This window comes from Apodemus sylvaticus, chromosome 12, assembly GCF_947179515.1.
Source record: "Apodemus sylvaticus chromosome 12, mApoSyl1.1, whole genome shotgun sequence".
In the NCBI taxonomy this organism is placed as follows: domain Eukaryota; kingdom Metazoa; phylum Chordata; class Mammalia; order Rodentia; family Muridae; genus Apodemus; species Apodemus sylvaticus.
Window position 1 is genome coordinate 45,671,088 of NC_067483.1, and position 21,624 is coordinate 45,692,711.

Sequence of the window (21,624 nt, forward strand, 5' to 3'; positions counted from 1 at the left end):
TACACCTTTCATTCTTGCCCAGTTATATTTTCAGTGTTCCCTCTGCAAGATTCTGAATACTTTAAACATTCTACTTTCCCGCTCCCCTAGCCTCCTTGCTCCAGTACACTCTCTACGCTCACCGCGAGGCCGATGTTAAAACATCAGTGAAATCCCTGGGCTTTTAAAATTAAGTTTCAATTCCTTAACTTCAAAATTATGTTCTTGTGCATGAGAGGCCAATTTTCATGTAGACTTTGTGTTTTTTAAAAAAAGATTAATTAATTTATTTAATTAGCTATCTTCAGATCTTTATTTAATGTAGCTATCTTCAGACACACCAAGAGCTGTGGATCCCATCACAGATGGTGGTGAGCCACCATGTGGGTGCTGGGAATTGAACTCTGCTCTTAACTGCTGAGCCTTCTCTTCAGCCCCTAGACTTTGTTTTTGAAATGATGGGTTTTGTGTATGTGTTTTATGCTATAGAATTTTAATTTTTAAAGACTCCAGGAAAAAGTGTCAATACATCTTGAACTCTTTTTAGTTCCATTAATTTATATTGTAATATTGATTCTTATTCAGTATACGAGCTGATGTGGCTTGGGATTCTTTTGGCCTTCATATAGTAAGAAGTAGATGTAGGACTCTCTCTCAGTAAGAATAATTTTGTATTCACTGTCCATTTTCGTCTGCTCCAAAAGTGGAATTGCTGTGTGTGTTCTGTAACTGGTCCTGAGGCTATGATTGGTACATGTGGCTTCTTGCTATCCATCCTCCTTCATTTTCATACTCCCAAGAACCACAGAAGGCTGATGTTTGCAGCCACAAAGAAAACACACACTGGGTTCTTGTGGAATGCAAAGATGGTTCTTCATACTTTAGTTCATAAAAAGTTGAATTCTTAAAAGGAATTTATAGCGTGTCTAGGCTGCATTATGTGATTACTGTATGTAACTCTCCATGGTACATATGCATAACACACATGTGTAATGTGTAGAAGAGAAGACACTCAGAGGAGACAAGATATAGAATAAAATCATGTTTGCTAAAAGCAAAACGACAAAAACAGATCTGAATAAAGAGTTCTTTCTAGTCACAAACAGTAATTCTTCTATTCAGTTTTTCTTTAATAAGGGAAAATTGCATGATTGTGTTCTCTACATGGGAATCCCACCATCTTCTAAGTACAGTGTAAGTGCTTGTGAGGGAAGAAGCCAAATATGAAGATGTAAGGGAGTTTGTAGTGGAATAAAAAGAAATGTACCTTCCCTGGACCTCAAAGACAGGGTTCCCACGTTGTCCTTAAAGCAAATGTACCCAAATTACTATTGAACAGGCTTTGAAATGGGAACCAACAGGTTGGTCCTCATATAATCCTGTCTGAATGTCCCATTGGGAGTGGTACTATTAAGTGGGATCTTCTTGGAGTAGCCTTGTTGGAGGACGTGTGTCACTCTGGGGCTGGGCTTGGAGTCTCCTGTATCCAACCTCCACCCAGTGTGGAACAGTCTCCTCCTTTTGCTTATGGATCAAGATGTAGAACTCTCAGCTTCTTCTCCAGCACAGTATCTGCCCTCATGCCACCCACCGTGTGCTACCATGGTGATAGTGGAATAAAACTCTGAAACTGTAAGCCAGCCCCAGTTAAGTGTTTCCTTTATAAAAGTTGCCATGGACATATGCAGCAGAGGGCTGCCTTATCTGGCCTCAGTGGAAGAGGCTTGGTGCACCAGGGTGGGGGAATATGGGTGTGGGGGCATGGGGGAGGGGCAGATAACCTCTTAGAGGCGAAGGGAAGGGGGAATGGGAAGAGGAACCCTGGAAGAGTGGACTGGGATGGGGGAGCATTTGGGATGTAAATATATAAATAAAATTTTTAAAAAGTTAATTGAAATGAAAGAAAGAGATGAAAGAAAGAAAGGAAGAAAGAAAGGAGGAGAAAGAAAGAAGGAAAGAAAGAGCGTTAGTTGCCATGGCCATGGTGTCTCTTCAGCAATAGAAATCCTAACTAAGGCAAGAAAACTCATGAAATGATTTAGTGCTCCTAAGGGGGGGGGGGCATCCTCTCTTATATCTGCACACTTCCCTTCTGTATGATTGCAGCAAAGGTGCCATGTGTGGAGCGGAAACGTGGCTCCCACCAGACAACTTATCTACCAGCTTCCAGATCTTGACTTCTCAGTCTCCAGACCTCTGATAATGTCTTATGTTTATAAATGCTGTTTTCTAAAATATTTCCTTAGAGTAGTCCTGATGGACTATCATGACATTCTAGGGGAGTGGAGAAGGGAATGAAATGTGAAATAGTTTGTTGTTTTAACAACGATTTTTAGAAAGGAAGCAAAGCTACCCAGCTGTCCTCTGGAGTGGCCATTTCATCTGCATGCATGCCGGAAGTGACTGAAAGCTGCCGTCGCAGAGCACTTTCTCCCGTGTTGTCAGGGCTGTGGGCTTGGGCCACCAGTGGAGATAGCCTTGTGATGAGTGAGGCCGCCTGTTTGTGTCTTCCCCTCAAGAAGTGGCAGCATGCTTAGCTGCCATGGGTGTATACTCTTTGATGGAGTGTGTTCAGGTCTCAAGCCTGTGTTCATTAAGTTTTCTTATTGCTGAAAGGTCTAGAAAGACGTTTCAGCTATGTCTTTCCCTGCGGTTTACAAGTCAGGCCCTCATCTCTGCTTCCTCTCTCCTTCCCTCCCTCCTCTCCACTCCTTCTTTCCATCTGTTCCATTTTTTTTTTCTTTTTTAAAGATTTATGGGCTGGAGAGATGGCTCAGTGGTTAAGAGCACTGACTGCTCTTCCAGAGGTCATGAGTTCAAATCCCAGCAACCACATGGTGGCTCACAACCATCTGTAATGAGATCAATGCACTCTTCTGGAGTATGAAGATAGCTACAGTGTACTCATCACATATATAAAATAAATAAAAATCTTTAAAAAAAAGATTTATTTATTGTTATATGTAAGTACTCTGTATCTGTCTTTGGATGCACCTGAAGAGGACATCAGATCTCATTACGGATGGTTGTGAGCCACCTGTGGTTGCTGGGATTTGAACTCAGAACCTTCAGAAGAGCAGTCAGTGCTTTTAAACGCTGAGCCATCTGTCCAGCCCCTGTTCCATATTTTGTTTACAAATAAATCTGTAGGGTTCTGTTTGTAAGTTCCTTTTGTGACGGTAAGGACTGATTCAAGGGCCTTGCCCATGTGGGTAAATGCTCTACCACTGACTTGCATACTCAGCCCTGAGAACATACATTTGCTTTAAGTTTAGCTTCTCAGGTCTCTCTGATATGTACCATGCTTTTGGTGTCTTATCGAAACGTCAAGACCTAGGACATATAGATTTTTCTGCCATGCTACCTTTTTGATTTGCACTTTACATTGAGGCCTGTGATCTGTTTAAGTCAAATTTTGTGAAAGGCGTAAGGCTTGACTCAGTAAGTCTAGTTGTTCCAACGCTATCTGTTGAAAAAACTGCCATTACACAATGTGACTGTGTATGGGTCTTTGTCGTAGATCAGCTGATTGTATCTCTTCTGTTCAGCACAGCTGGCTGCTTTCGGTACTATAACCTGTCTTCATCTCTGTGGCATTACACTTGCATTTGAAAACCAGGTAGTCTGTGGCTTCCAACCTTGTTTTTCTCTTTTAAGAATATACTTGCTATCTTGGATTTTGCTTTTCATATAAATAGTAGTCAACTTATAGATGTACAGAAAACAGTGCTCTGGGGATTTGATTTCACTGACTCAGTAGATCAATTTTGGAAAAACTCTTATCTTCAAGATTTTGTCTTTTTATTCATGGGCAGGGCTAACCCTCCAATTAATTTAGTTATTATTTTTCTTTCATAATTGCAGTTTTGCCTCTATAGTTCTTTTGTATACTTTGGGGGCTTATGCTTAATTATTTAATATATGTCTTATGGTAATATAATATTGTTAGGAATCATTGGAAACTTGTTCACATCCTTAGAGTATAGAACAGCGGGAGAAGACTGTAGCATCAGCACTGTGTTCATATAAGCTCCCTAACAATAAATAGTGCCCTGCTAGAGATATTGATAATGGCAAAGATTATGGATGTGTGAAGATATGGGAGGACTGTATGGTTTGTGCATTTTGCTGTGAACATGTCTTTGCCATAGGTAAAATCTCTATTTGCCCAAATATTTCTTTATGATAATCTCTTGATTCTGATATTAAAGAAATAACTGATGGATTAAAGAAATTGCTAGCTAGTAGTAATGTAGATTCTTAGCATCCTTGGGTAGTAAGTATTAATCTACTGAAAGACTATTGAGCTGTGAGATTTATTAATTGTAAAGCACACAGATGATTCTTCTTCCTTGGCTTGTTACTGGTCTCAATTCACTCCCGCACAAATGTTCTGGCATATATAGTTTCCTTAGCACTCCTTTATTGTCTTTATTTTGGCAACTTAGTGCTGTATTTACATGATTCCCTCTCTTTACAATTGTGGAAGGGTTAAATGTAGACTCTTTGCCATCCTCTGCAGCTGATCCACTTCCTGCCAGATCTCATTTCTTCCCATCTTCTGCATGCTCTGTCTACTCCGAACAGCATCCCCATTGCTCTGTGCGAGACCACATATGTTCTGTGGCAGGATGTTGACTGCTGTGCTTCATTCACAGAGAATGTTCTCCCCAGGTTCACAAGACTGTTTGTTCTCTTACTTTACATGGGCCCCATTTAGTCACATCCGAGTTGTCCCACAGTCCTCTGTCTACACAAGCGTCTCTGTTATTCTGTATGTCCACTGCTTTAGATTTCTTCATAGCATTTCTGACAGGTTGAATATCCTGTGTCTGAAATATGCAATACCAGATCCTGTGTCAGAAATAATGCAGTACATTATGAAATATTTGAGTATAGCATTTGAATCTCAACAGAATTCGTTCAACTTTCATATATTCCTTGGATAGGAAACCTGAAGGTACTCTTAAACAATATTTTTAGTATACATGCACTTTGACTGGAACCTGCTACATGAGGTCAGGTGTGAAGTTTTCCACTTAATGTCATATTGGCATTTAAAAAAAAATAAAAGAATTTGGAGTCTTTTGGGGTTTGGAGATTTTAGATAAGGATGCTCAACTTGCAATGTTGTCTTACTGTTAGCCTTCCCCACATGTAAACGTCATGAAGACTGGGTCTCTGTATGTGTTTAGCATTGTGTCTTTGTCTTGTGGGATAGCATATAGAAGGTAATATTTTTTTCTGGTGTAAGCAAAGAAATGTTATGATTTTTCTTATTTCATAACTAATAGCAGGCTTCAAAACACTTAGACTTAATATTTGGATATATTTTGTTGGTAGACTATATACATACTATAAGCCATCTGGTTCAGATAAGAATCTTTGACTAAGAATATGAAATAATATAATTCATGTCATCTAAGTATAAAGGGTTTTTGACCCGTGACAAAGAGTGCTTATAGCACATCTACTGTAAACTTTTTACGTTAGTGATCAGACCCTTGAGAGCAGCCGATGTGAGCGTGAGGAGTCGTAGGCCCTGCAGCAGCTTGTCAGTAGTCCCTGAGCTCTACATTTGGTAAACTGAGTGCTAGATTTCATTCAACCTATATGTGTGTCTTTAGTTTCTTAGTGTCATTTATTTTCTTATAATTGTGATTGTATTTACTTGTAACTTTGGTGCCTTCTCTTCAATTTCATGTTATAATAATTGCTCAATTATTAAAATTTCACAGCTCTTGTGTACTGTTGGTTGAATAGTGCATGTTGGATCTCCTTTGGTTTTCTGTATTCATAAGTATGTACTCAAATGTCATACTTGAACAACTTTTAATTAATATTGCTATCATTGGGAAAGTATAATTCCTTATGGACCTACGTAAGCCTAAGTTTATGTATAGTGGATAAATAAGCCCTGTGGTATGTACATTCATTCAAGTGATGCAGTGGGGTTCACTAAAGCAGACATGAGCTGAAAAGAGATTGTCTTATGTTCTTACCTTCTCCTCTTCCCTGTTCTTTTGTCTGGAACGTTCCCAAGGGCTGTATGATAGTTCTCTGGTAGGCCTGACTAGCCGAATGCTGGACAGTGTGGGGATTTGTGACGCAGTGGTTATGGTCTTAGAAGCCATCTTCTGAGAAGCCCATCCCTCCCACAACGCAATGCCGTTGCTTGTTGGTGAACGTTGCATAGCATGTTGATGAGCCCTGGCTATGGGCAGGGTAGCTACGGGCTTGGCTGGCTGCAGCCTGTGCGCTCACTGAGACCCTGCCAGTGTGGCGGGGCCTCCTCTGTAGGTAACTTCTATCGCTTCATGCTCTTTTCTCAATAAGAAAGGAAAGCTTTCCTTTTTAAAATTTAAATGAGATGTTACAAAAGTAATGTGTTTCCACCTGAACAAAGCATATAGCTATGCTTTTCAAAGGGATGCAAACTCTGTTAGCTTAGAAAGACTTAAACTGCACAGTTTATAACCAGCGTCTGAAAGCTCTTGGAGAATGAGTGTGCAGTTCAGCCTTGTTTTCAGTCTCTAATCTGCTTTATAATCTACGCAGATCCTTGGTCTCTCCTTGTTAAATAGAAGTATTTGAATGCCTCCTAGTGGCATAGTGTTTGCTGTAATTAAGGAATTAAAAATATTATTTATTGAAAGATTGCTGTGAGAAACTAACAAAGCGTGTGTGCAAGGTACTTGTGGGCTTCTGGTTTGGTATCAGAGTCTGAGTCAGACTGCATTATTTGTCATGAAACATTGATAAAAGTCGTACTGGAAAATACCTAATATACATGAAAAAGGTGATTGAAAATTGTAACGTTTGAGATCACACTATCATAATTGATTCTTATTGAATAAAGCCATTTTACACTTACATGTAGAACAGTGGCGCTGTTAATGAGATTTTGACTGCTCTGAGTACATGTATTGTTTTAAATGTAGTTATTTTGTGTATATTTTGTCTTTCAAAAAGATGGAGCTACTTTCTCATGGAAAGCATATGGTTCATTTTCATAAAGTTTTAGAAGATTCTTACTTTCAAGTTAACTAAATGGGCTTCTTTGGGACCCTTGACATAGAGACTGTAGGAAATCACTGACACAATGAAAAGGAACACTGGATTAATTACTCCTTTAATTACCAAGAATATACTTTATAGCTGTAATCATTTTAAAAATAAAAGCCACACAGAAAATAATGTGAATGAGGATTAGTTAGAGAGAAAAAAAATGGTATCCCTTTGTTAAGCATTAAAATTCTTTTAATTAACTGCTTGCCAAAACACAACAATTAAAATGGCAATTACCTCTAAAGTAGCAACAGTGTAATTGCAGCTGCTGTGATATAAAGCTAGGAAACAAAATGTTAATCTGGAGTGAGCAGTTTAAATATGAAATTATGATATCCTCGGCTTCCTGCAGTACAGCTGCCAAGCTTGGGCAGCTTGCTGGTCAATCGTGACATTCTGTGTGTCAGAGAGCAGAGTCTCCTGATACCATAACCCACGGGTCACACGTTCCTGAAGCTCCAACTGTCGAACGCCAAGTCCCCTGGTATCAGTGCAGCTTCCAGGCTCTCCTGCCTGGCTCATGTTTCATTCTTTGGCAATTTGCCCTAATGATATCCCTCAGGAGCTTCCAGCCTCTCTTCTTCCCATATTTAATCGTGTTGTATTAATCTGAGTGATGCGCAAACTGTGCCGCACAAATTGTCATTTCCTGCAATATTTTCTAAGAGACTCACTGATTTTTTTTCAGTTCAAATTTTATTTATGGTCCAAAATTTGACCCTAACTATGTTTTCAAGTTGAATATAGCAATCTGCATATGATTCCCAAGAAACCTCTTTTCTGTTTGTGTGTTTCTCAGAGGGACCTTTGAGACACAGACGTTTACATGTAGACTTGGTACAAACAGTGTGAGCTAGGTCACTGTGGAAATGGCCCTGTGATGATCACTCATCGCTGATACTGGAACATGCCTTTGTGTTTCGAGGGTCAGCAGCTCCTCCTCACTGTTACCCTTCTGTGCATTGTAGTTAACTGCCTGTATCCACGGATCCGCTGCTCTGCTCTACCCGATGTACTGGCAACACATATATATCCCTGTGCTTCCTCCACACCTGCTGGACTACTGCTGGTAAGCTGGCCTTTGCCAGATTTCACCGTCGGAAAAGACCTTTCGATTATGGTCGGTATAGATTAAAGAAACCACAGAAACTTGACTTTCAGATTGATTGTAAGTATTAAAGAGCACTTTAGTACCTATCAGAGCATTTCCCCCCAAAGGTAAAAATTCAGATTTGACAAGCATAATTCTTTAAATTTTGTAAATTTCTTCAATAGTTATTTAGAAAACCAATGTGTAAGTAAGAAATAAAATATAATTTTGTGGCTCAAAGATTATCCAAGGGTTCTAATCTACCCATAATCCATTGTGCGCTATCAGGGTGAGCTTCCGTACCTTTCCCAGTCAGCAGCTTCTCCTTTACACCTCTCTTTAGTAGCACTCTACAACCAGCATTGTCAGAGAGGTCTGAGTCTTGTATAAGGCATAGTTCCAGCCTAAAGCAAACATGAAAACAGTGTGGAAAGTGTGAAAGCCAACTGTGAGAACCGGCTGGCTTTTGAGACAGCTCCTTATGAACTCAGTAATCTGAGTTCCCTCGGGCCAGTTGAAACTAGAACAATGGCCACTGGCCTCCTTGTTCTCTCGGACTGGAATCTAGCAAGGCTTGTATATTTTAAGGCTAGACAAGGAGTAGATAGATTGTGGAGCAGAAGCTCTGACTGTATTTGGTGAAGCAACAGAAGAGCTGGACTCCAGTGCAATAGCTTTGGTATTGGAGGGTAAAGAATTGTTTTAATCTTATAATCACTTGCAGGCAGAGCTTAATTTTAAATAAATTTGTTGAGATTTCTTTCTTCAAATGATGGCATTTGTATACATGTATGATTCATACCCCCTCCCCCCATACACACGGCAGGGCAAAGACGGAAAGAGAAGAAGAGAAATCATTTGGCATTGATAGTTTCCTTATATCTAAAAGCCCATATTAGTAAAAATCAAAGTTCTTTGGAATTGATGTAGTTATTTAAAATTTTCATGAAAGATATTATTTATTTAAGGGATGTTATTATTTAAATATACCATCTTTATACAAAGAATTGGTAGGTGCTCTATTAGGTTTCTTTGACAAGCCGGCTTCAGAACAGTGCATGTACTTTTCCAGATTGACAACACTGCTGTAGCATGTGTTTCCATAGTGTAGTAGTAGGATTGCTCATGCTGTGCAGTAGGTAGGCAGTGACTCACCGCTGCTGCTCTTTCCTTGGGGAACCTGAGAGGATAAATAGTTTGGGAGACTACAGGATGTAATTTAATTATATTGTGAAGTGCAATACACAACAAATCTCAAGTTGAAAGCCAGATCAATGAGTAAGCTTTCCTGTTATTCATTTTAGAGTTTTCCTTTGACCAACATACTTAAAATCTCTTTTCTTATTCAAAGAATGTAGTTCATTCATTTTGACCAAGACAATAGATTTTTATATACAACACTCTAAAACTACACATTCAAATATCTCTTTCCTATAAGTTTTATACAATTAAAATCATTTTGAGAACTAGTGCTAGAATTATATTTTTGCAATATTAGTTGCATCATAATTTTTTTTGCTTACGAGTTCTGGCTGCCTATGATAACACACATTTGAGGTCAATTCTTTGTAGTGTTACGTATTTAAATTTTCTAAAAGTTAATTTAAAAATATTCAGTAATGCACAAATTCTTTCCAGAACTTTTTCTTGATTCTGATCCAGCTATCAAATCTTTACTGCTGCTTCTACTATAAGTACTAAAAGCTCCTCCCCTTTTCTCTCTTGTCACTTGCTTGATTGCTTGCTTCTAATGCTTAGAAACAGTCCTGGCCTTCATGCCAGGTACTCCTTAGTTCAGAGTAGAGAGTAGTGCTCATACAAGGTATTACGTGAAACCTTCCGAATCTTAAAGTCACATGATAGTCTCAGCTTTGTGTCTACCCATCTATATAATTTCCTTCTATTATCAGAAAATATGGTAGATTGAGCAGTTGCCTAGGAAAGTGATTCTCTATTTATATTCTTGAATTAGGATTATACTGATATATGCTGAAGGAAGAAAAACTATTTCCGTGGGTCTCAAGGTCATTGAACACATATCTCACACCAAATCCCAAATGGGGCCCACATTTTCTGAGGAGTACATATATCTTGGTTAACTTTTCAGAATGATTGGGATATTGCAAATCTTGACATAGTACAAACATATCTATGTTTGTACCAGGCGTTGGTGATGTGCCCAAGACTTTGGAGGGCCATAATGCCCTCTTGTGACCATAGATGAATATCACATCTTGGTCCTTTGACAATTTTACTATATTGTTGGTCCATTCATCTATTCATCCATTTGTCTACCCACCAACCCACCCATCCACCCACCCACTCACCTATCCAACATTTAAAGACCACCTATTTGGCAAACTGTGAATATGTATTGCAATGAATAAGCTTCCTTTCTTGTTTATTCACTACAAGTACAAAATGTATATACATGGCTATGTGTACAGCTCTCTCTATACATCCAAGTATAGAATAGTCGTATAACATTCCAGAGCAGTTGTCACACAAAAGAGACACAGGTGGCAGGCATCTAGAGCAGTAGTGAACAGCACTCCTGCTATGTTGAGAAAAGCTCTTGGGAGGAAGTGTGTTTTCTTCTTAAACAAAACAACAGTACTCCACTATGGCACATCTATTGTCATATACTCAAAAACTATGAAGTGTATTGGAAGAAGTGTGGCTGCCAGACCACCAGGATTATGATAGATTTTTATTTGTTCAATTAGTTCTTAAGTTGGTCATTTAGTTGGCTTCTCTGATTATTTCTTTGAAATATTCAAATTTAGCTTCAAAGAAAAAAATTTAAAAAACCACATTCTTTCAGACTGCCTGATTGCTGCAATAGTATGTGTCAGGGCAACTTCTCTGTAAGTAAGCTTAGAAAGGGAAAAAAAAAGTAATTTTGAGTAAAGTTCTATCACAAAGAAGAATTAGTTTTGAGCCTTCTGTACTGTCTTTTCTAAATAATTCCCCAGACAGCAGACCCTGAGACAGCTTTACATGTGGATAATAGAGCATCTTGGTCAATAATCATGTACCAAAACCCTCATCAAAGTAGGACTGCACAATGACTTTCCAGGAGACTTGGCTAATGCCGTGGTAGGATGTATACCATCTAGTGGGAAAGAAACACCAATCCATCTGACTCTATCAAAACTGAACTTTGTCAATTATGATTTTAGAAAATTATACTCCAGTGTATTAGTTCAAGCATGTGTACATTGTGGATTTTGCTAAAAACTACTAAGAAAAAAAATAAACTGTACAGCGATTGAGTGATCCTACTTGTCTTAGGAACTACAAAAAGCAAAGACAACTCGTAATGTGAATTACTAGAGTAGTAATGAAATATCACATGTACATAGTAATGAGAAACTACATAGCTTATAGTTTCAGGGATCTTGCTTGTATGTATGTATGTATGTATGTATGTATACACGTATATATGTATGTATGTATGTGTATTACTGTTAAGTCATTCTTAACTTTCTGAGATGACTTGAAAAGTCTGCAGTGGTCAGGATGTCTGGTAACATCCCCTGTTACCGCTTTTCTGCAGCGAAGTGCAGATGTAGGAGACTGAGCAGTTGTGCAGTAGCAGTGATGCTCAGAACATTAGAGAAGTCCTTTAGAAACAGGGTTTGCACTAGTACAAAAGGTCAGAGGTATCTATAAAAGAATTCCCAAAAATGTGTTTTTAAAAAGTTGTTTTCAGATTTATCATTTCTATGACATTTGTCTGCCCTCATGTTTTTCTTTTTTGATAATTTAATTTGAAATTTCAAGATGAATACATTTCATCTTCTATTTCCTAACAATGATTTCTAGCATCATATTAAACTGATTTAGCATCTGTATTTTCTGCTGGCATGTAAGATCCAGGAGGAAGTGTGTCACTTTTCTCTCTGCATTCCAAGTTTCTTTCCTGGTACCTGGATCTTGTATGGCCCCAAAGTCATGACCTGAAATAGTTAATTTAAAATCATTATTAGACTTCAAATTTTTTATTACAACGATTATATTAAAAGCAGTGAAAGTCTAATGACTATGAAGGAGCACGAGGGAAAGAGCACAGAGGAATAGAAAATGTTTGCCTCACTGATCTAGAGCAGGGAGAACACACGAGGCAGAGTTGCGCCTGAGTGTCCATGACATCATAGGTCACTGACCAAGAAATATGTGTAAAAGAAATGTAGATACTTTTGATAGTTATTTAGAATTTATTTGCTATCAAGTATATGACCTACACCCTGATAGTCTTCTTAAATAAAATGTTATTTAGGTATAGAACTCTTGACTGAAAAGTAAGGGATTTAGAGATTTTTTTAATATGAACCAACCTTAAATATATTAATGGTCTAGAAGATGAAATTTAACTTTTAAACATTATGTAATTTTGAAAATCTATAATGTCTTATGGTGGGCATTTGAATGACGTTAATGTTGTTTCAGTTTTAATGAACTATATGAATCTATACACACATATATTTTTAATTTAGTGCCCCAATGCCATACCTGATTGGAATACACTCCAGTCTCATAGAGGTGAGTATCTTTTACAGTAAGATAGTTATAAAACTAATTAATTAGAAGTAATAGATGAAAGAGGTTTTTTAAAAAAAGCATTTTTGACTAATTCTAGGACATACGAGATTGGCATTATGGAAACACTCAAGGGAATACTTTGAGAAAGTATCCCTCCAATGCATTCAGTTGATGAAGTATTCTTCCCTGTGACACTGTGACACCTATGGGAATGGTTGTGCTTTAAGTCACGTGGTTAGTTTTAAATAAGAAAATCATTGTTCCCTGATGAACCAGTGATATCTTACAACTTGAGATTTTCTGAACCTTATATTTGGTACAATATTTTGAAATTAAATTTTATATGTTTATGATTCACCAAGTCAGTTTTTCTATTATACTTCATTATTTCCAGTTTAACAGTTGATTTGTAAAATGTGAGTTTAACGTGATAATAAACATATTAATCAGCCATGGTGGCTCATTCTTGTGGTTCAAGTCTTTAAGGTGCTGAGCAAGGGTCCCCTAGGCTAGGCCTGCCTGTGGGTGACAGGCAGGAGAAAGCAGAGGATAAGAATACCCTTTCCACGCTCAGAGTTTCAGTCCTACTGTGGAAGATGAAGTTAGTAGGGATTTTTCCCCCTATTTTTGTTGCTTTCTTTATCCTTAAACTGAAATTCCTTAAACTGTAAACACTTGAGTCTGTTAGATTTCTAGACAGGACTTCTTATAAGATTGGCATATTAATTACCAAAAGGCTGAAACATAAGGCTTGAGTCAGCTGAATGGCATCATTATGCTAGCTGATGTCAGTTTCACTCAAACAAATTTCTCGGTTGCCGATTGTCCAGAGTAATGTTAATAATGCAGCAGCTGCTAATGAGCACACTGACTGGTTAGGTGTGTCTTCCTACTAGTGTCTAATGCTAGGCTTTGCTTTGGTCTGGGAAGATTATGCCTAAAATAGAGCCCAATTCTTTTTTTTCCAATTATATTCTATTTTTTATTGATATATTTTTATATCCATTTCAAATGATTTCCCCTTTTCTGGGTCCCCACTCCCTGCAAGTCCCATAAGCCCTCTTCTGTCCCCCTGCTCCTCCATCTACCCCTTCCCATTTTCCTGTTCTGGAATTCCCCTATACTCTTGCACTGAGTCTTTCCAGAACCAGGGGCCACTCCTCCATTCTTTTTGGACATCATTTAATTTGTGGATTATGTCCTGGGTATTCAAAGAAAATCTTTGATTATATAATTCTATTTTCAAGTTTGGGATTTTTTTTTCAAAATCTAATAATTCTTGTTTCATTGTTACTAATGTTTAGATTTTAATGGATTTTTATTAGGTTTAACATTTTTTAGTATTGAAGTCAGAGTGGGATAAATTTGTGAATCCTTATATTTTATTAGTTTTAAGAAACTACTCTAAAACAAGGATGACGTATATGAACTGCTGCATGAACAGACAGCTGTTATTGGTGATTGGATTAGATAGCAAATAACCCCAATTTCACTACTTTGACTTTCATTTAATTAACTACTCAGATTTTTCTTATTAGTAACTAATAAAGTTTGATTTTCATCATTTGTACATTAAATGTATTAATAGCACACATAATTTTATAATGTATTTACTTAGAGATGAAAATTATTTAAAGTTGGAGAGAGTGCTTGGTGATCTTATGTTAATTTTATGTGTGGAATACATACCTATAAGACACATAATTAGTCTTTTCCAAATTATGATGGCTGAGAAAGCACATTAGATATTTAATTTATCACATACTTATTGGCTACTTATAAAGTTTAAATTTAAAATAATTTTTGAAAAATGAAGATATAATTAAATTATTTTCCCCTCAATCAATCTTTTGAAATTGATTTTTGATTTTTTTTTTTTTTAATATTTGAAAAGTACTGTTTTAAAGAAAAAGAGCATTCTAACTTTCAGCTGGTTTCGTTAATGAAGTGGGACATTTCGAGCGATAACTAGACTGCGTGGAGCTGCCACGTCTTTCCGTGCTGTGCTTCCCTTGTTTATCTGCCTGTGTTCAGCTTGGTGACGGGCAGAGAAGGTGCCTTTGAACTTCCTTTAATCGAGGTGCACGGGAACTTGAGAGTAGCTCAGTAGTTAGGAACGCTGGCTGCTCTAGTGGAGGACCCAGGTTCAGTTCCCAGCACATCCATGGCAGCTCACACACATCCGTAAAGTCAGTTCCAGAGCTTCTGACACCCTCATGCACACACACATGCAGGCAAAATGCCCGTGAACATAAAATAAAATCTCTGGGCAATTTTCTGAAACTATAAGAAGATGATACTTCACCATTCCACCATCAAACAGGTTTAAATTAACATTTTTATTTTATTTTATTTTATTAGTTTTATAAAACATGTTTGAAACTGTATATGTGTAGTTGCATAGTAAATATAAGAGACAACAATGAATAATTTTCTGCCTTTTTTTCCAATTGCAACTATATTTTAGGAAATCTAAAAAGTGCTCTCTTTTTTTTTTTTTTTTTGGTCCTAACACGTCTCAACTATTATTATTAATTGAATAAAGCCTCCAGATTCTAAAGCATGACTTTATAACGTATAAACTTAGGTTCTTTGAAACTCCCTTTCACTTGTTCTTTTTTTATATACAATTGTAAGTAAAGAATGTTGAAAAAGTATCATTTCAAATTGCAAAAATATTTCTGAAATAAGGGAAATAATTTTTATTTTTCCCTGAGCCCCAGCCTTCTGTGTGTAGGTAAGTGCTGACTAAGTCCTTGCCTGAGTAACTTGGAAGCTACAGACACAAGGGCAGCCTCCTTGTTTTCTTGGGAAGGTTCTGTGACTGCTGCCCTGTGTCATTTCAGCACACCAGTGCCCAATGTGCATAGACACAGTGTGTAAGGGGTGACTCTGCAGGACACGAGAGAGGCTTGCACACCCAAGACTTCACAGTCCTTACCAACTTCTCACTCTGCGTCCAGCATTATGCTCTTACTTTTCTGAAAAAAAAATTATTTTCATGTGTTCTTTTAAACTGCACCCCATTAAAAAATATAACGATATGAGACAGAGGAAGAGGCTCCATTTCTGACTTGCATGCCAGGTCAGAGAAGAGATAGCTAACACTTTGGAGGGAAACAAGAGAGTACCTGTCTCAGTATTTTCAAGTAGTTAAATTGCAACCTACTTTCCCCCTTTTGCTTTAATCGATTTATTTCAGTATTAAAGTTTTAGTTTATTAGTTATGAGCAGATTTTCTATGTCTTTTCAGTATTAAGTCCCTTGAATAAAATTTAATATTGTTATTATCTGCCTTAGAAACTAAAAATAATAGGAAAACTCTATATATCACATTAATACTTTTATTCAGACTTTTGTGCTAATGTCATCAAAAAGGTTTTGATGGTACACAGTCATTATATCAGAGTGTTTGGACATATCCATTTCTGACTGGAAAAAATAGATTTAGTATTATGTATTATGTCAGTTTTTGTGACATGAGACAGCCACATTGTTTTATAACATACTGAACATGTCCCAAAAGTAGCATTATATATTTTTGCTTATAAATTATTAAAGTATAGTTAATATATTCAATAATATAGTTATGTGTTTAAACCTTTTATATATCCAAACACTTGAAAGGCAAAGGAAATAAATATGCTTATAGACATGTATATATAATTTCAATTGTATCAGAAAAATGATTTTTTCATAATAACTTGGAGGCAGCTATCTCCTAACTCTGAATTTATAGTAATCATAATATCTTTTACAAGACAAATTTTAGAGCCAGTGTCCCTTGTGAACGCACGGTCTACCTTGTGGATTTCTAATCACATGGAAATTCCTCACCCCAGTCTCACTTCTGTAGGAAATTTAACACTTGAAATCCAAATGGATCAGGCACTTCAATCGGAATCAACTTGTAACCAAACAACTGGTTAAATTACTTTGAATCTGAAACACTTAAGTAGTGGAACATTCATTTAATCACAGCATTTGGAAGGCAGAGGCAAGAGGACCTCTGTGAGTTCAAGATTGGTCTGGTCTACAGAGCATTCCAGGACAGCCAGGGCTACTTAGAGAGACCTCCTTTCTTTTTCTCTCTCTCAGCAAAAAATGATGATGCGCTTAACTTAAAGGACAAAGTGCCTTGTGTAGAAGGACACATAAAGGTGCTGTATTGAAATTACTGCCTCTCTCCGGTAAGCCTACATGAATGTGGAATCCTGGATTTGTGGCTGTAGTGCATTCCTTGAGTGCATCACTTACCTCTGACGAGTGTTGTGATAACTGTAGATTCAGTAATTTAATTAGATATGTTAAACAGAGAATAAACTACAAGTATTTCCCCTTTAGGTATAATTTGATAAAATTGTTTTAGCTTGCTATTATTTGTAAACTTACTGAGATACTCTTACTAAAGTTTCAAACAACATGAAAAGGTAGGCTAATCTGATGGACTGTTAAATTTTACTCTTTACCCAGAAATTTATATGAAAACATGCTTGGGAACTTACATGATAGTAGTCTCTCCATAGTCTTCCTATTTCACTGTTAGTCCTACTCGTTGATGCATATTGGTAGAGCAGCGTAAACATTTTTTCACTTGAAATGTACGTCAGAACAGTAGTCATAGTTATTATAAATATGATTATTTATATATAGATATTATATAAATATAATCTCTCCAGTGTATTATGCTATAAGAGATGTAAACCTGGAAGCACCTGACCGTACCCTAGGACGACATTCCACTGTCACAGGCTGCAGTTTTGTACTTGATGGACCTCGATCTGTTTTACAAGTTTTTGTTGGGCTAAATTTTTGGCAGTTATATTAATTTGGTAGCAGATGAGGAAATTATCAAGTGTAAGCATTTTAAACAAATCTCTCTGAATGAATTATAGTCAGATTTTCTTTCTAAGAAAGCAAAGTTGTTTACATTATTTTATAATGTTGAATTTACCTTTTTAATTTTCCCAAGCTGAATGTACCAAGATAATATTTTTTTGTTTCCAAACTCATCTTAATTTTCTAAGAAAAATATAATAAGTTTTTTTTAATAATTGTGTTTTTTAAACAGAGAGTGAAAAGCAAATCATTGGAAGATGTGGTTGTGTTAAATGTTGACACAAACACGTTAGACTCACCGTTTAATGACCTGAACAGCCTGCCCAGTGATGTGGTAAGTCCAGGAATGTCCATGGTGAGCAAGAATCTTTGTTACTGGACCCTCAAGTTACAGTTTTTCACTTTGTATCTGAACCTTTAAAGTCTGTATATATGAGGGTTGTAAGAAAAATCAATGTAGGCTCTATTTTTAATATTTTTTCCTCTTGGCAGTTGAGATGTTAAATGGAATACCATATTCTTTATTGTAAAATGGGATCATAATTAAAAAGCTAGATGCATTCATTAGGTAGAGTTTCTTTAAACATCAAGTCTCTTCATCTCATCTTAATCATTATATTACAAAGTAGGCATTCTGTCTGCCTAGTGGCATGTCTTGCGAAGAATGAGAGAGTTTTTGAAGGCAAGAAGAAGAAGGGGCCAATTATCGGCTCTTGCTTCCCTGCCACCTGCCAGCGCTTTTCCTTTTAATTAATGATCTGATGGCACTGGTCAATATAATCAGAAATGCTTGTACAGTTGGGGTCAGAAAATTCTGGCTTTGATCTCTCTCAACTTTCTGAAACATTTATTTGTTTTCTCTAAATTATTTCAGTTTTATTTTAATCTTTCCTGTCCTGCTGAGGGCCACAAGAATGAAAACCTACAGCTCATCATCTGCTTTGGTAGAGCAAAGAATGCTTACTTAGAATTCTATTTGTAAATTAAACTGCAAACCCAGTTTGTCATAAAAGACATCTGATCCTTTTGAAATGACGAAACTGTCTTTTGTCTGTAAAGCTGATAAATTAAGTGCCAGTTCTCTGTGGGTCTTTGATCTTGCAGTGTGTGTGTGTGTGTGTGTGTGTGTGTGTGTGTGTAGTATTTGCAGTTTTTAATAGGATATATTCTGTATTTTGTATTAAATAGTATATAATTTTAGTTTTGGCTCTTAGACTCTTTAATATAGGGCAAAATTGCAAACTAGTGCTATTTCTCTATATATTTAGTGGCTATTTAAATATCTTAATAGCATCATTCTTACATTTTTGGTTGTGAGCCTAGCCTTTAACGGCTGAGCCATCTTTCCAGCCCAATAGCATCATTCTGTTTAAAATAACTCTCTTCTTTAAAAAAAAAAAACCTCAAATGCCCATTCTTTTGAAGGTTATTAAAATTTAAGAATTGAAAGTAAACTTTGCAATATTTTCTCTTTATTTTTAAGGAGTTTGAAAAAGTGAATTAAAAATAGCCAATTAAAAAAATAAACCACTTCTCACCTAGTTTGTTCTTATAGCCAGTGATAGGAAAGTGAGAATTCAATATCAAAGTAAGATTACTTATGCTTATCAATAGCCAAACCATTCTCTGATCTTTAAGTTCATTCACTGAAATGTGTCCTCATTGTAGTAAAGTTGTTCTGTGTGAACAATGCAAACTCAGAGCAGCAGACACTGAGCTGTCCTGTTAACCTAATGCAGCCAGATGCAGCTTTACGGAGTTCTGCAGACTGCTGGGAGGGATTCGCTATGCATTCAGAAATCCATCCAGTAGCTTTCCTTGGAAAATTATGAAAATAGCATTCCAGCTTTTCTAAACATTTTCCATATGCTGTGCACACTTCCTACTCTTGTGCTTGAGGAGCAAGGGTTGTTTACTGAAAAGAAAGAGAGGAACTCAGCCTTCCTCTACATGATATTAAAATCGGTGTACTGCAGTGAGCTCCATCCTTGAGACAAGCCTTTGAAGTCACAGCTCAATGGGATTTCCTTTGAACTGAGAAGTACTTCTCTTATATAATTTTTGTAATTAAGATATTGATATAAATGTATAGGGATGCTAACCGGCATTCAGAGATGTACAGATATAAATATGAGGTTCCAAAAGAGTCAGTATACAGCTTACTTAGCTCCATGTTAGGCTAACTGCCACTGTGAGCCTGCAGGTAAAAGGAGGCTTGCCAGCTCGCCCGTTCGGAGTGCAGAGAGGCTGCTGGCTGATAGCCTCAGACTTGCGGATAGCTGAGGACTCTGGTGTAAAAGCTCTGAGATCGAACGAGAGCCATTTGGTGAAAATAGGAAAATTAATAGGTGTATTAATGCCTTTCTAATGTAGGCTGCTGTTCAAAGCATCTCTAACAAGGTTCCCTTTTGCATCAGTTTTCCAGGGCTGCCCTTTTAGAGCTCTGGAGGAGACACAATAAAGTTGCAACACAGTTTAAAATGGCAAATGTTTTAAGTCAGGTCTGATAAACTCCTGAATGATAACTTAATTTTTTATGTGTGATTTACATTAATAAATAGTTTTGAAACCTGAAAGGTATTACTATTGGCATTGTTTGATTAGTTAAGAAGTTAACTGAAATTTAAAAGGAGGCCCTTTTAAAATCATCCTGCAAAGCATTTAAATGATGCTTACAGGCTGGTGACTGTGTGCATGTGCACTCTATTACTGTGTCACATTGACCAGTGGCCGTGGCTGCTCAGAGGTCAGTGGTCACAGTTGTCCTGAATTACTGCCCTTTTCTCCTGTGGACCCTCTGGTGCGGTGCATGCTGTAATCTTCTTAATGGCTTCATTCCAATATTCACACATAATATTTTAGATTTATTGACTGTTAGAAATACTACCACGCCAGTAGCACTTCCGCTGCTCTTAAGGTATTTAAAATTGGAAAAATAAATCAGGGCAGGCTTCAGGAATCCTTTGTTTTCCTTTTGGGAGGGAAAAAAAAAACCTTTCTTCCTGTTTTCTGACAAGAACACTTGTTTTTTGATTCCATCATTTCACTATAGATTTGGATCATAAAAAAAAAAAGAAGAAAGAATGAGAATAAAAAAAAGAAAAACAGTGAACTCAAATGTTGTATGTTAAGGATATTATTTCACAGAAAAACTTTTGAAGACAGTGACACACTGAAACATGTTGTTGTAGCTTATATTGTGACTTTATTTTTAATAATATTGCATGTAGACATTTTCAAACATATGTAGTTAGAATATTTTGAAATAAAGAATTAAACATTAGGATTAAGTAACCATCAATCAAAGTTAGTGTTATTGTAGTGTGTTTATGAGAGTGGGGAAAAGGCGCAATTATGTATTACAGGGGAAATTTCAAATGGGTTCATTTAATTTCAGAAAATGAACTATTGAAAACTCTCATTTCATATATTTATAGACAAATTTAGTTTAATTGTATAGCAGTTTAAAATTTTGTTTCTTAGTTTTACTGTTCATTTTCATTTTTATCATTTTTAATATTTTATAATAATTTAGAAATTTTTTCTGTTCATAAGGTAAGAACATAACCTATTTACTTGCTGGAAAATAAGGCTGATAATTAGAATTATAGTATGATTTAGGAAATATGTTTTCATAGGAGTGCTAAGACCAGCAATTGTAACCCAGGCGTTAGAGATGAGTGCTTCTGAGAAGTGACGGGACACAGCCACAGTGTGCATAAGCATCTTTAGATGCTGTAATCCACTGAGGAACATGTCCTCGCTTTAGGTAAGAGCATCGAAGCACGGACGTGCTGTTAATAGCCAGGGCGTTAGTGGGTAGGGTGGGTCTCTGTGTCTCTGTCCTGGCGGTCGACGTCAGGCACATCCGTAATGAGTAGCTGGTTTGCCGGTTCATTCAAAGGCAGCTTGCCATCCTTGCCTTGTGGAAGGAATCAGAACTTGATATATTTGATTTAAATTCTTTCAGCACCATTTTTTAGAATTTTTTTCATTTTGCAAATAGTATAGCTGGAAAATATTTTTCCTATGATAGAAATTTATAAAAGTATCTACTGCCTTTAAATGTTATGTATATAATCAGTATAATTAAAATCACAAAT

General features: G+C 36.7%; 1 protein-coding gene across 2 annotated transcripts in view; it reads left to right on the plus strand.

Moving 5' to 3' along the window:
• Dennd1b (DENN domain containing 1B) overlaps positions 1-21,624 on the plus strand; it is a 209,744-nt gene that overhangs the window by 109,065 nt on the left and 79,055 nt on the right. For both annotated transcript variants that reach the window (XM_052199824.1, XM_052199825.1), the window contains 3 exons: positions 8,016-8,116; positions 12,637-12,682; positions 17,754-17,855. In XM_052199824.1, the coding sequence (XP_052055784.1) occupies positions 8,016-8,116; positions 12,637-12,682; positions 17,754-17,855 (249 nt within the window). The remainder of the gene's footprint in view (positions 1-8,015; positions 8,117-12,636; positions 12,683-17,753; positions 17,856-21,624) is intronic.